A 16,351-nucleotide genomic window follows, 5' to 3' on the forward strand; every position below is an offset into this window, starting at 1 on the left:
GGAGTGTCATCGGAAGAATTCTGAGAAGGTTAGTGAAAAAATTAATATCTTTTGGCGATGTTGACTTTTATCGCTCACTTTGGCTAGAATCAATGCTGGGCTGCTAATTGCTATGTGCTAAGCTAATATAACGATTTATTGTGTTTTCGCTGTAAGACACTTAGAAAATCTGAAATATTGTCTGTATTCACAGGATCTGTGTCTTTCGATTCGTGTATGCTGTGTATTTTTACGAAATGTTTGATGATTAGTAGTTAGGTAAACACGTTGCTCATTGTAATTATTCTAGTCCATTTGTGATGGTGGGTGCAATTGTAAACTATGCCATATACCTGAAATATGCACTTTTTTCTAACAAAACCTATCCCATACCATAAATATGTTATCAGACTGTCATCTAATGAGTTTTTTTGTTGGTTAGGGGCTATAAATATCTTAGTTTAGCCGAATTGGTGATGGCTACTGGTGTTGGTGGACAAATAAAAGATGGTGGATTATGCTAATGTGTTTTTAGGTAATAGATGTACATCTTTACATATTGTGTCTTCCCTGTAAAACATTTTAAAAATCGGAAATGTTGACTGGATTCATAAGATCTGTGTCTTTCATTAGCTGTATTGGACTTTAATGTGTGAAAGTTAAATATTTTAAAAAAATATTTTTTTTGAATTTCGCGGCACTGGTTTTTCAGTGGGGGGGGGGGGGGGTGTGCCGCTAGCGCCACGCTGATCCTAGACAGGTTAAACTAGACATCCGATATGTTCACCAATATATTGTGCATCCCTACTAATTAGTGACCTTAATTCATAAATCAAGTACAAGAGAGGAGCGAAAACCCGCGGACACTCGGCCCTCTGTGGAATGAGTTTGACAACTGTGGTGTAGAGAATCCGTGTACCATCTAAACCGATGTGAAATATATTTTCCATAACCAAAAATATTGTATTTTAAGCTGGTGTACAAAACTTTAACCAAAACTATGGGATGGGTGTCCCTAAACCAGGGCGGTTGTTGCTAACGTGCGCTAATTTGACTAGAATGACGTTGTATACAACAGCCAACTTTCCAGGACATAGACATGTCTTATATGGGCAGAAATCTTAAATTGTTTATCTAACTGCAGTGTCCAATTAACAGTAGCTATTACTACAGTGAACAAAATACCATGCTATTGTTTAAATGCACAAAAAAAGAAAACGTATCACGGCAACTGGTTGGATACATTCCCCTCTGAAGGTAAATAATCTACTTACATTCAGTAATCTTGCTCTGATTTGTCATCCTCAGGTTCCCAGACATAAAATGTAGCATAGTTTTGTTTGATAAAATACATTTTTATGTTCAAATGTAGGAATTGGAGTCTACAGGTTGACCCCACACCCACCCTGCCATCTAGATGTGTGAAAGTGTATAAGCTAATGATCCATCATCTATGACATTCCTGGGTGTGTAAACTTAATTGTTATTACATAACTATAGAGAACATACAAAAATGCAATGTTATGCTAGGCACATTTGGACAAACTCCTGGCAGACTTGATACATAATATTGTGCAGTGATGTAATTCTTCACTGGATCAGTCTGAAACTTTGCACACACTGCTGCCATCTGATGTCCAAAATCTATATGACAGCTAGACTCCTATCTGAAAGTATGGCCTTTCTCGTGCATTTCAAGGAGGGGGGACAAAAAAAAACGCATGTTTGTATTATCTTTTACCAGATCTAATGTGTTATTCTCCTACATTAATTTCACATTCCCAAACTTCAAAGTGTTTCCTTTTAAATGGTATCAATAATATGCATATCCTTACTTCAGGTCCTGAGCTACAGGCAGTTAGATTTGGGTATGTCATTTTAGGCGAAAATTGAAAAAAAGGGGGCTATCCCTATTAAGGGGTTTTTAAGTAAAAGATACAAAAACAAAACGTAAGTACAGCAAGCATAGAAATAGCGCATATAAAAAACAGATATACTGCTTCATAGACTTGCTTTCAATGAGAATGACATACGTCTATGTGAATTTGGCCGGGTCGCCCAAAGGTGACATATTGCAGCTTTGGGCGTAAATCAGGTGTTAAATGAGATGAAAAGGAGACTGGAGTGCTACTTTAATAGTCGCCATGTACTTTCTGAGCTTGCATTGGGTGTATTCACCATCACCTGCATTGTTTACGCGTGTCCTGTTCATAGCGCAGCGGAGAGAAAGTGCACAGATGTGTGCTGCAGTTCTACTAAGATGTAACAGTTTGGCTTAGTTTAAAGCGTGTCAATAAACAAACTGCAAAGGGAAAACTTGAACAGAAACATTTGGGTCGTAGGCTGGCTGGCTACTACTCAACTGCAGGAAATGTCAAGTGTGCCGACAGCAATGCCGCATTAAGCCGCACCGTTGTTCCAGCAGCGCTAAAAATGTACCTTTGAAGCGCTTGTGAAAATGTAAATAAAATGTAAAAAAAACATTCATTAGTGGTGATACTTATTTCCATTCAATATAGTCAGAAACCTAATTAAATTATCAATGATTCACACACACACACAAAAAAACATTTAAGGAACCGGTATCAAACTGTCAACGATGGGACATTTTAACCCTAGCCTTTTTGGGGGCCCACAGGGAGGTACTACCTCAGGGGTATCAAACTAATTCCACGGAGGGCAGTGTCTGTAGGTTTTTGTTTTTTCCTTTCAATAAAGACCTAGACAACCAGGTGAGGGGAGTTCTTTACTAACTAGTGACCTTAATACATCAATCAAGTACAAGATGGAGCGAAAACCCTCAGACACTCGGCCCATAAAGCGAAAATAAACCGACTCAACTGACCGCATTCAGTGTCTTGCATTCATTATCGTGCATTCTAGTCTAGGGCACTTGGTTTCCTTTTTTCTTTCTAGAGGACATCTACATTATCCTATTTGAACAAGCTATCCCTCTGTGCATAAGTCCATTTCCTCCTCCATAAACATTTGCTGAACGAGTCTCTTCCAAAAGAGAGGGGACAAAACTAGTAAACAAACACCCCGGGGGCCCTGCGGCTCACCTGTCAGGGAATACCAACCATGCAACGGGCTAACAGCCCGTCTCTTTACTGAGAGTAAAGCAAACAATGAAAAACTTGGTTATGAGTGTAATGCCCTACTAACTTTCCATTGGATGGTCTGTTTCTTGTTATGACACTGACTGTGGGCGTCTGTCTGGCTGTGATCTGATTGATTGAGTCCAGAACCCGAGCCCAGCCCACTTTAGCTCCTGAATAGCGTCCCTGTCCATCTGTATTTCAGTGTTCCTGACAACTTACTTGCACCAGCATGCGGCTCTACCTTGTCACCTGCACTCTGTCTTTCTATCAGTGCTTTGCACAACACCTCAACTGAGATGACTAGTCAGACAGACACCCCTTTAAATAGAAACTACCTCTGCACAGAGTGAGCAGTGAGGATTCCTCCCACCACATCACCAGTGAGCTAAAGTAGTACCGTGGTTCATCAACAACCAATTGTATTTCAAAGCAAGTCTGGCTTTTGGTTGAGTAAAGAGGCTTAAATGAGCTGAAAAATCCAGAATCTTCACCATCGTCACTCATAATTAACACTACAGAATTTGTTTCCATTTCATTAAACTAACTGCGCATCATGACATGATTTGTCCCTTATCATAAGCTTCTCTGCTTCTAAAACAGGGGTCAATGGGCCATCCATTAGTAAAAATATTGATGTGAACTTGTGTAGCTCACGCTATATCTCCAAAGCGAAAGTGTAGGCCTGTGCCTGTTAAATTAGCCAGCAACATGACCATCCGAGGAAGCTACCATTTATTCCCCTCTGTATTAAGCCAGGAGAGAGATGAAACTGACAACAAGTGGTTGACAACAAAGCGCAAGACTAGCCCAACAAAGGTCCTTCTTATTTACTCAAGCAAAAAACGATTTAGCCTCAGCATGGCGTACGTCGCTGAACCTTCTCACGTTTCCTTGAAAATCACAGTCTCCAACGAACTCTGAAAACAGCTGCAGCTTATATGGAATGCAATCAGCCTTCTGCCAAGAGAGAAACTAGAGGAAACCATCCCATATATGGACAAAGAGGACAAATATTATTTTTCTCAATCTACTGTGAAGCATTTTTTTTGTTTTTCATTTGCTCATGAATAACAGTGAAGTCTAAGGAGACGTACCAATTAACCCATCGGTCAGCTTTGGTTAAAGGACCCATGTAGTGATGTCAACCGTTTAAGCAAAATGATGGTCCTGTGTTGTTGTACCATGACTTCGATCCAGTTTTTTTGTTGTTGTTGCGTGAATACATTTGTTAGGTTTCTCTAGCTGGAAAGTTTGTTCTCCCACACACACACATACACTTTTTTTAAAAACAGAATAAGGAGGTGAAACTACCACTGGCTAGTGCCTTTAATTCTAAGACCGCTAACACCTTTGCATTTCAAGGGATGCTGAATGCTACTACAAGTTAAGAGATTCTACACTGGTGCTCTTTCCGGCACTGCATAGTAACCTAGCAAACCTCCTTGGTTCTGAAGCCTGTGCCAATCTCCCAACAGGATAAAGAATGAACATAGCAACAATATACCTCTTCCACATACTACTGTAGTAGTAGTAGTATTATTACGCACAGTATGCAAAAAAAGTGTGACATGTTTGTTGATCTATGAGTTTGAAAAAACACCTCCATGCAAGTGCTAGGCAAAATCACAATAAGAAAGCATTAGGTAACTCGATGCGTGGTAACTAACCCAGGTGCTCTGAAGCAGCTATCGGTTGCGTTAACCCCAGGAGACTGTAACCACCTCACCTTGGTGGGCTCCGTGCAGCCGTCAGCCTCCGACACCTGGTAGGTGAGGTCCGTCTCCTCGAAGCCTGTGGCGCTCATGCGCTGGTCGGTGGACGGGTCGTTGCGGGGCGGAGAGTCGGGCGAGTTGAGGCACGTCTGGATGAGCGCCTTGCCCGTCTCGCTGGTAATCATGGGCTGGAGCTTGCGTGTGGCAAACGTGTAGACGTGGCCAGTCTCGCTGGCCACCAGGAGGAGGACCTGGGTGCCCGTCAGAGTGGAGAGCTCGTAGGCCTGGGAAGAGGGATGAGAGAGCGTCAGGCATCAAATCAAACTTAATTTAGCCCTTTCCACCCACAGTCATGTCATCCCCGCCCAAATTGGAACACAGTGGCTGTAGAGTGACATGCTATACATGACGTCAGAGCTCAGGTTCGCCGCTTCACAGCGCTGTATGGGTTTTAACTGACAGCTGTTATAACCTTGAGCATGTGCGCGACAACAAGATGCCCCCAAACCCTCTTGCTAATTGGGCTACATTTGCACATTTGTCGTTTGAGTGGAAGGAAATGCTGTAGAGACGAGTCGGTGTTCTGAAAGATGAGACGTTGAGGGTTAATAATAAATACCGCTTCGTCATACAAGCAAACTTACACACCCGTGAGTCCAAATGTACTTCACATTTCCATATTTGAAGACATGTCATTTACAGTATTGTCATGACGTTGGGTTGGGGGTAGGTTTATGACAGTCATAAATACCTCTTTCCCCCTTTTTCTCTCTCCCTACTATAACTGATGTGACATAAGGAAACCCATGGGTTAACATAGAGATTCTGGGTAACATCAGAAGTTGGGGGAAATGAACTATATTCTGGTAACCCGACCAACTGAACATATGCGGTGGTACTTAAGGTATATTATGTCAGTTCGGTTGCCCTCTGACACATTCTCATCAAGGATAGAATGACATAAACTCTACTGTGGAAAGTCTAAATGTCAGAGATATCGGATTCACATGGAATTGTTGTTTAATTCAAATGTTTGAATATGACATTATTTGTGAAGAGATGAAATGTAATTTTAGCTTCCAAATGAGAGATCTGTGCTTTCATAAGTTTTCCTCTGCTCACAGTGGTCCGCCCCTGTGACGAGGCATGGGTTATAATAGACTTTTCAGACACACCCCTCTCCCTCCACTATAAAAGCCACGAACCAGAATATAACTGTCTGTTCCGGGTACGCTAGGATGACGATCCAGTGTCAGAATGGTTAAGATAATCACTATAGATGAAGCCAACATCAGCATGGACTTTGATTGTGAATGGTATGAACTTTGAACTCGTATTCACTACAGAAGTGATATCTCCTAGCCTTTGCGTTAGCAACAGCTAAACGCAGGTTCGGAAGGACAGTCCAAGTATCCCGTCTAATACACACAACGTCTCCCGTGACTACCAGAGACATTCTTCAAAGGACAGAGGACTCGCGTTGGCGACACGGGCCATCTACCACCAACCTACTGAAGCGCAGCTCAGAGTAAATATTCATTGCATTTTCCTCTTCAAATGGGCGGTAATTTAGAATGCATAAGATACTGTATTTACGATAGTCCAGCTTGCCTATGTTCAAGTCTCCCGCTCTTTCACTAGGACTCAGCCCCTTTCCTTTGTGTAACAAGCTGTCATACCTATTCCGCCCACTAGGGACGTCTTTCTGTGTGACGTAATTTGTGATCAAGTTATGAGTTAATTGTATATGTGTGATTGTGTGATTAGTTAGGTATTTAGTAAATAAATAATTAAACCCAATTTTGTATTGCTGATTCAACTTGTTGGCCAGGATTCTTGCAGATAATCAAGGACTTACAACTTTCAGATGAGACTGAATAAAATGACGATTAATGTGACTGCTATTTAGTAAAATATTACTAAATCTTTAAGAGTTTATTCGAAAGATAACAGCTCTATAAATATTCTTTCGTGGTGTCCCTCTCTAGTTAATTCATATTTACATGATTAGTTCAATCAGGTAATATTAATTACAGAGAAATTATTTTATAGAATAGCATGTCATAGCAATTAATCTGGCATAGTCAAAGACACGACAGTATCAAGGTTTACGGTCGCTATGTTTGATCCACAGTTACAAGGATGACCTACCTGCGTTACGCCCTGAAGAGAATGACTTTGTTGTATTGTGAAGAAAATTAGACACGGAACTGCACCCATGACTCCATTCTAGACGCACCAAAATGACAAATCGGTTTCTCTGAAGTGCCTTTTGAAAGCTTAACACTGTAAGATCACATTTTATAACGTAGCTAGCCATGTTGGCAATAGAATAAGCTTTCAGATTATGCCCACCTGACCCAGATTGCGATATATAAATGTTAACAGCAGCAATTGTATGATGGTGGGGAGACAGAGCTTTGTTCAAAACAACAAAAAACTACAAGTGTGCTTGCCTCAGTTTCTCAACGGCAAAGCTAGGAGAGCTCCTTATGGTTGAAAGCTCTTTCCTTGAGTCATAAAAGGGCATTGAAATGACTTAGGAACTGTGCTCAGTTTGGAGAGGTGTGGCCACCTGGAGACACCAGTTAGGCATCTCACTCGAACCATTGTAATCGTTTTTTTTCTTTCTTATCTTGCACTAATCCAACATTTCAGTGAATATTCTTATGTTACGGAATGTTCCAGAGTATTTTTTTTAGATTTTGTTATTGACAAATTCTGTGAAAAGTACGGTAAATGTAAAATGCACAAAATCAAGAGTGTAATGTTTGGATTCAGTCTTGTGTCCTCACCTTTGGTCTGATTATTTCTCAATAATCTCCAGCGTTCTCTTTCAGTTGCTACCATCATCATGCATATGCTTTTAATAGTTCTCCTGTTAGAAACATTTCAAATGTGGCATTATCCATATAGGCCAATTTCCAGGAGTGTAAGGGGCTAAAGTGCATTTACAGTAAATGCAATAAAAAGAGAATGTGATTGCACAAATGAATCATCCATTTTAATGCTAAGATACATGTTAGAAATAGTAGGCAAATTCTAAAAAAATAAATAAATTAAAACTTCTTAATCAAGAAAAATCCCATCAGAGAGACGCTCGTCCGAGTAGACTTCTTCATTGATGGCGAACAGTGCTTGCACACTGATGTTTCTATGGATATAGGGAGGTCATCAGTTGGGCGTCAATTAGGGCTGGGCGATAAAACAAAAATTAGAGGCAATTACTTCCTCAATAACAATATAAAAACATTTAGATTAATTTTCAATAATGTCGATATAGAATCATTAGGTACAGCAGTCCATTTCATCTGTGACACAGCAGGAACCTGCAGAGAAGGGACAATATGAGGGTGGAGAGGTATACGCCCACTAAAAACCACATAGCACCTCGAGTGATAGAGTAGCCACTATTAACCACGAAAAATGAGTGATGCAGGCAAAAACAGTTGCAGTGATAGCCATGGAGAAGGAGCAGCTTTCAACAAAGACATTATTGATAAAAAGGGTTCAACTGTTTCAGTAATTTGGAAGTGGTTTGGCTTTTTGAAGTCCAACAAAAAGCAGAGCAATGTTCGGTGAAAATTGTGCCGTAGACAGGTGGCTACCAAGTCTGGTAATACGACAAACCCTTTTCACCATCTGAAGCAAAATCACTCTTTGGAATATGCAGTTTTAGTTTGCGCCACGGTATTGATCAACTCCCCTCAAGCACCAGCCAATCTAGGGATGTTTGACCGCGGCAGTCAACACTGACAGCGTATATGCCCTACGAGCAAACATCGAAAAGACAAAGACATCACAAATGCTATTATGCAATGCATTGCTAAGGGCATGTTACCAATTAGCACAGTCGAAAAGGAAAGTTTCAAGAGGCTTATCAATTTAATTGACCCCAGGTAGGTGCTCTCCTGGCCACAAACATTTCTCACACCTAAACTCTACGCTGAGTGTAGGGAAAAAGTTGAGGAACAGCTCAAGACAGATTTGACGTATTTTGCTACTACTACCACCGATTGGTGGTCTAGTCACACGTCAGAGCCTTATACACTGCTCAAAAAAATAAAAGGGAACACTTAAACAACACAATGTAACTCCAAGTCAATCACACTTCTGTGAAATCAAACTGTCCACTTAGGAAGCAACACTGATTGACAATAAATTTAACATGCTGTTGTGCAAATGGAATAGACAGAAGGGGGAAATTATAGGCAATTAGCAAGATACCCCCAATAAAGGAGTGATTCTGCAGGTGGTGACCACAGACCACTTCTCAGTTCCTATGCTTCCTGGCTGATGTTTTGGTCACTTTTGAATGCTGGCGGTGCTCTCACTCTAGTGGTAGCACGAGACGGAGTCTACAACCCACACAAGTGGCTCAGGTAGTGCAGCTCATCCAGGATGGCACATCAATGCGAGCTGTGGCAAGAAGGTTTGCTGTGTGTCAGCGTAGTGTCCAGACCATGGAGGCGCTACCAGGAGACAGGCCAGTACATCAGGAGACGTGGAGGAGGCCGTAGGAGAGCAACAACCCAGCAGCAGGACGGCTACCTCCGCCTTTGTGCAAGGCGGAGCACTGCCAGAGCCCTGCAAAATGACCTCCAGCAGGCCACAAATGTGCATGTGTTTGCTCAAACGGTCAGAAACAGACTCCATGGGGGTGGTATGAGGGCCTGACGTCCACAGGTGGGGGTTGTGCTTACAGCCCAACACCGTGCAGGACGTTTGGCATTTGCCCGAGAACACCAGATTGGCAAATTCGCCACTGGCGCCCTGTGCTCTTCACAGATGAAAGTAGGTTCACACGGAGCACATGAGCACGTGACAGAGTCTAGAGACGCCGTGGAGAACGTTCTGCTGCCTGCAACATCCTCCAGCATGACCGGTTTGGCGGTGGGTCAGTCATGGCGTGGGGTGGCATTTCTTTGTGGGGCCGCACAGCCCTCCATGTGCTCGCCAGAGGTAGCCTGACTGCCATTAGGTACCGAGATGAGATCCTCAGACCCGTTGTGAGACCATATGCTGACACATGCATATTTGTGGCCTGCTGGAGGTCATTTTGCAGGGCTCTGGCAGTGCTCTGCCTTGCACAAAGGCGGAGGTAGCGGTCCTGCTGCTGGGTTATTGCCCTCCTACGGCCTCCTCCACGTCTCCTGATGTACTGGCCTGTCTCCTGGTAGCGCCTCCATGGTCTGGACACTACGCTGACAGACACAGCAAACCTTCTTGCCACAGCTCGCATTGATGTGCCATCCTGGATGAGCTGCACTACCTGAGCCACTTGTGTGGGTTGTAGACTCCGTATCGTGCTACCACTAGAGTGAGAGCACCGCCAGCATTCAAAAGTGACCAAAACATCAGCCAGGAAGCATAGGAACTGAGAAGTGGTCTGTGGTCACCACCTGCAGAATCACTCCTGTTTTGGGGGGTGTCTTGCTAATTGCCTATAATTTCCACCTTTTGTCTATTCCATTTGCACAACAGCATGTGAAATTTATTGTCAATCAGTGTTGCTTCCTAAGTGGACAGTTTGATTTCACAGAAGTGTGATTGACTTGGAGTTACATTGTGTTGTTTAAGTGTTCCCTTAATTTTTTTTGAGTAGTGTATTTCTTGCTCATGACTTGTAAGGGTTTACAGCTTTAAAAAAGTGGAGTTAATGTTATTTGTGAGTTCTACTTCTGACAAATAAGACACATTAAAGCCTTTGGTTTGTTCAGGCATTCTAGGCATTCAGTCTGAAGCAGATATGCACCTTTTAAACATTATTTGATTAATATCGTGATAAATGTTTCATTCGATAATGATAATTAACACACACTAATATATATATATATATATATCTCTTCTGATAATTATTAGCCATATCGCCCAGCCCTAGCATCAATAGATAAACAGGCCCTTGCATGCATCTTCATCAATATATTGTTACATATGTGATACGGTAATAGGTTCAGTATAGCCTACAGTTGCAGTGAATATTGTTGTATGACAAAATGGATGAATGACTACATTCATTTGCATTTAGGATATAGGCCTAGTGTTTTCTTTTCACAAGTAATTTGAGACCTCGTGAAAAGCTGTATCTAAATGCAAAACCATTCATACAAACTCATGAGCAAAGATAAAGCAAAAGCAGCGCGACAACAACAAACACAGTTACACAAAAACGTACAGCCAATAACACAATCCATGTACAGCCTAACACAGTACATGGATATTCAATTAAAAACTTTCTCCAAACACTGTTTTGGTGCAAACACACAATTCCTTAGCACTGATGCAATGTGGTGTGGCAGCAAGCACATCAATGTGGTCTCTGGGCTGTAGTCCTACAAAAAGGCCAAGAGTGGAGAGAGTTAGGCTAAAGGTTATTGGGAGAGTAAGAGGTCAATATTTCTGAACAAGCGCATTAGTTGCTTAGAGCAGTGCAGGGCCACGTTCAGTAGGCAAACGTTGTGGAACATTGCAAATAGAAATGCCATGAATATAACAAACGTGATTCCTTACTCAGCACGTCAGAAGGTCATGTTTGTTCTACACAGGCTCATAGTACCTCAACCCCAATGCCCTACTTAATGCAGCCTAGACCAAGCTTCCTTCCACCATGCATAGCCATTTCTTAAAAGCTTTTAAACAGCATCTCGGTGAGCACAAGCTGTTTTTCCCAAGGGGAACCCCACAGCCAAGCATAACATTGTGCCTGTGTAGGCAGCAGAGAGCGTGGCTCTAACAAGCCCAGGGCTCTCAGAGGCACTACGGGATAGTAGTAGTAGTAGGATGGAAATGGGATCTTTTTGAAAGGTCGCTGGTTCTAATCCCCGAACCAGCTTGGTGGAAAGATCTGCCGTTCGCCCTTGAGCAACACCCCAACAACTACTCCCTGGGTGCCGATGGCGTCGATTAAGGCAGCTCCCTGCACCGCTATGATTCAGAGGGGATGGGTTAAATGTGGAAGACACATTTTGGTTGAATGCATTCAGTTCCGCAACTGACTCTGCATCCCCTTTCCCACACTGTATATGCACAAGTGGCATTGCCTCCTCATTGCAGAGTGGAAGGAACCCTGTGGTTGCCTAGGCACCCACACAGTATCGCTCTGTAAGGGGGGGGGGGGGGGTGCGTTGGCAGTGCACCATGGAGGAGCAGTGATAGCTCAAAGCTCAGATTTTGTGGCACATCAAAGCAGTACCTTACTCTACCTTCCACATTGCAGTCTGATTTCCCAAGCGAACCAGAGCCTCCTGGGTCTGCAGGCAGTCTAGAGGTTAAGAGAATTGGGCCAGTAAACGAAAGGTTGCTGGTTTGAATCCCAGAGCCGGCAAGAGGGGAAAAAAATCTGCAAGGCAGTTAACCCCCAAAGACACCTGCTCCCCGGGCACTTGATTAAGGCAGCCCCCCGCACCTCTCTGAATCAGTGGGGTTGGGTTAAACGTGGAAGACACATTTCAGATGAATGCATTCAGTTGTGCAACTGACTATGCAGCCCCTTTCCTTGCCTGTATTTTGTAACAGAGGTTGCCAAACTTTTTTTTTTAGCCCCTCCCTGCTGCATACAGCACACCCAGGTACAAAAATCAGTAAAGTACCCTGTCCTGAGCAGGGATGATTTAACTCCCAAAGGCCTTTCCAGACTGTACGTCGGAATCAGTTTTAAAGGTGATCAAGTTACACTGTACGACGTTAGCAAATGAAACTCTTGATTTCGACTTGGCCAGATGGTACGATTTGCTTGAGTTCTGTCGTCACATACGGCGATTGGCTTGCGAGGCTACGTCAACTGCAGCGGTGTATTTGATCTGCACACGTGGCAGCAGCACAAGCCTCACTCTATGCTTATGCACGAGTGAAGTGAGTTGAGAAAAAAAAAAAACTGAAAGTATGCATCTTACAAAGAGTCCACATGCAAACGTTATATGTCCAAAGTCAGAATCAAATAGGCTTGCTCAAAATAACATGTTCGCTGTGGTAGAACATTGTGCATTTATCAAAATCCCATCAGGTGGCCTGATTTCATGCAGATGTGTCATGTAAACAAGCTGAGGGAAATCAGTATTTTTTGCACAGCATGTAGGCTAAAATCAAACTATTATATTAAAATCTGACTATTCACAATAATATCAGGTGGTGTCAAAGGAAGGCCCGGAAAATCGTTAAAGACTCCAGCCATCCAAGCCATAGACTTGTTCCTGCATCAAGTCTGACACCAACAGGCTCCTGAACAGCTTTTATCCCCATGCCATAAGACTGCTAAATAGCTGACAGAATGGCTACACAGACTGAGTTGACCCATGTATTTTATTTTTGCACTGACTCTACACTCACATGCCAACACGACCATGTCTATAAGTCTTTGCTGGGTAAAGCCCCACCTTATCTCAGCTCACTGGTCACAATAGCAGCACCCACCCGTAGCAGATATATTTCACTGGTCACCCTCAAAGCCAACTCCTCCTTTGGTCACCTTTCCTTCCAGTTCTCTGCTGCCAATGACTGGAACGAATTGCAAGAATCACTGAAGCTGGAGACTCATCTCCCTCACTAACTTTAAGCATCAACTGTCAGAGCAGCTTACATCATTGCACCTGTACATAGCCCATCCAAATACCTCATCCCCATACTGTATTTATTTATTTTGCTCCTTTGCACCCCAGTATCTCTACTTGCACATTCATCTTCTGCACATCTATCACTCTAGTGTTTAATTGCTAAATTGTAATTATTTCACCACTACGGCCTATTTATTGCCTTACCTCCCTAAACTTACCTAATTTGTATAATAAAAAAATAAAAATGCACACACATTTATACTGACTCGACACACACTCGCACACAATCATAATTTACGCTGCTGCTACTCTGTTTATCATGTCCTGATGCCTAGTCACCTTACCCCTATACATACCTACCTCTATCACTCCAGTATCCCTGCACATTGTAAATATGGTATTGGAACTGACCCTCTATATAGCTTCTTACTTTTGCATGTTTTTGTTCTACCTTGTTTTTTTGTGGAGCTTGCAAGAAAGGCATTTCAGTGTACTTGTGCATGTGACATTAAAACTTAACACGTGACTACAGGCCTGAGGAACACATGCATGCTGCAGTCCCATTTGACAGACTTATCTAGGATGAGGTTATCAGCCTACACATGACCCAACCTAAATGCAAATAGTGTTATACCTAACCAAACAGGCCAGATCAAACCATATTGAGTTGCCTTGAAAATAAAGTGGCTTTGACAGCAAGTATTTGCAGGCTCAGGTTTTTACTGGGCTATAACTTGGGGAGGTGATTGCAGGAATGCATTAAAATGTTCTTCACACCAGTCTCCTGATCCTCTGTAGAAGCTATACAAATCTAAGACCAGTCCTGCAACTATAAAGCAGCTCATGAAAAGTAGCTACCCTGGACAGCCAAAACAAGAACCATTCATGAAAACATTGTGTTATGAATTAAATCTATAATAGGGCCTCAGACCATTGAACTCAAATTAGTTAGCTGTAAGTTACCACATAAAAAAAACACTTGACAGATAGAACTCAATATCTACTGATGGTGTTAAATCAAGATTCCTGGACATTACGAAAGGTGTTCCGCAGGGGTTGATTCTGGGTCCTGTACTTTTTAATGTTTACATTAACAATACATACACTGCAAAAAATTGCAACCTGCACTTGTATGCCAATGATACTGTTGTGTATGCCATTGCCCCCACCGTTGACCAGGCTCTATCTGAACTACATTCTGCCTTTATTGTATTACAGAAAGACTTTGCCCTCAAATTAGTACTGAATGCAGCTAAAACTAATTATGTGGTTTTAGAGCGCATAAACATGTCTGATTTAAGCATATGTACTTTGGATGGTGTTCATATTGATCGTGTCAGTGCTTACAAATATTTGGGCATCTCCTATAGAAATAGGTCCTGCATCTCGCTAAATAGTAGAAAGCAGATTGTTCAGTCGAAGTCGGTCCTAGACTATGGCGACATCATCGATATGAACGCAGCTGCCACTTCATTAAAGCCGTTAGACGCAGTTTATCACAGCGCGTTGCGCTTTATTATGGGCGACAATTTAAATACGTATCACTGCATTCTCTACCAGAAAGTTGGTTGGCCCTCTGATGTCACGTAAGTTGACACATTGCTATGTTTTCATTTATAAGACACTTTTACTTAAAGTCCCACAAGTTTCCACACTGGTTTAGGGATGGCTAACTCCGGGAATTCCTTTGGTCTCGGAGCTAACTAAAAGCTGATTTTACCTTTCGTGTACCTTGTTTAAATGATGACCAAAAAGCACATTTTTAACCATAGCGCCAACACGTGTGCCTGTGAACTGGAACGTCTGCGCAGGTGTGGGAGCACGAGCACAGGTTGGCAGCATGTCTGCAATGAAAACAAAGAGACCGACTACTGACAACTAACCTTCTTCATAATGCCAGTCTTCCTCTTGCTAAAAGTTGTGTACCGCCGAAGTTTGTTGTCTATAAATTCCATTTTGATTTTGACTCGTCCGCGGGTTTTCTTGCCTGGCTTTGCCCCTGTTGCACCTCCCGTGACACCGCCATAACCTCCAGGGGGTAGCCCCAGAGACGTCGCCGATCCAGCGACTTCCATCTCAGCTCTCTCCCGTTTCACCCCTCTTTTGTCCCCGGCTGAACCCATGGTCTCATCATCATCCCCGGAGTCGGACTCTGGTTCAGAGCCGCTGTACACCACCTCGGCTGAGTATTGTCTGATTCGGTCGTCAAACCTTCCACCTTCGGCACCACTCATGTTCGTTCCTGGGTTATTAACTTGCAGAGCGGTCAACCCAGTCCCATTTCCAGGTCGTGCGCCCCCTGTTCTTGTACCGATTCCTGCCCCGTTTCCCCCCAACATTCCGAACCTGTCCCCCAGGCCTTCAAACCTCTCGCGCCGTTGCGGTCGATGGACCCACTGGTCTATGCGTAAATGAGCGATGTTGTGATCGAACAGAAATTATTCAAAAACTGTCCATTCGTCAGCTTGTTGGTGCAAATTGCCTTGGAATCCAGCTAATCGCGAGATATAACTAGTTAGTTAAATGGCATTTAGCTAACGACTTTATCAACAAGTAAAGCCTAGCTAGCTAGATATACAATATATAGTGCTGCTGCGTGTTATGTGAGCTTTAGCAAAACACGATCAAATTAATAACCACAGACTAGTGTAAAAGAAATAAATTGTCCATGGTATATAATTTACGATAACTGTGCAAAGTTATAGTTATAAGTTATGTTCGCCTCCTACAACTAATCAATCAAGCCCAACCCCCTACTCTTCTCCACTTAAGGACATTTCGATTTACACCCATTGGTACTCCTCCGCGATCACATATAGTTCACCACGAAAACGCTTGACCATTCCCATTCTCTCTTCCAATATAGATAATTTATGTTATTAACATCTGGAAAATGTATTCGTTTGAAAATAAATTTTAGATGTACAAGAGTAACAAATTTAGCGCGTATGAATTCTATCCGGTGAAACGTTCTTTCGAGATCTACTTTCCGCCATATACAGAGATACAT

General features: G+C 42.6%; 1 protein-coding gene across 4 annotated transcripts in view; it reads right to left on the reverse strand.

Annotated features, from left to right (window-relative positions):
• The window catches only part of LOC129839343 (serum response factor-like), a 36,721-nt gene extending 20,583 nt beyond the window's left edge, over positions 1-16,138 (reverse strand). For 2 of the 4 annotated variants that reach the window (XM_055906710.1, XM_055906709.1), the window contains exons 1-2: positions 15,225-16,135; positions 4,807-5,076 (exon numbers count right to left, since the gene is read on the reverse strand). In XM_055906710.1, the coding sequence (XP_055762685.1) occupies positions 4,807-5,076; positions 15,225-15,680 (726 nt within the window). In that variant the 5' untranslated portion in view covers positions 15,681-16,135. Of the gene's footprint in view, positions 1-4,806; positions 5,077-15,224 lie in introns of all 4 variants that reach the window. The other 2 variants (XM_055906712.1, XM_055906711.1) reach the window with 2 other exon arrangements.
• Between the last annotated feature and the right edge of the window lie 213 nt (positions 16,139-16,351).

The sequence above is a fragment of the Salvelinus fontinalis genome, chromosome 40 (assembly GCF_029448725.1).
Source record: "Salvelinus fontinalis isolate EN_2023a chromosome 40, ASM2944872v1, whole genome shotgun sequence".
Classification (NCBI taxonomy): domain Eukaryota; kingdom Metazoa; phylum Chordata; class Actinopteri; order Salmoniformes; family Salmonidae; genus Salvelinus; species Salvelinus fontinalis.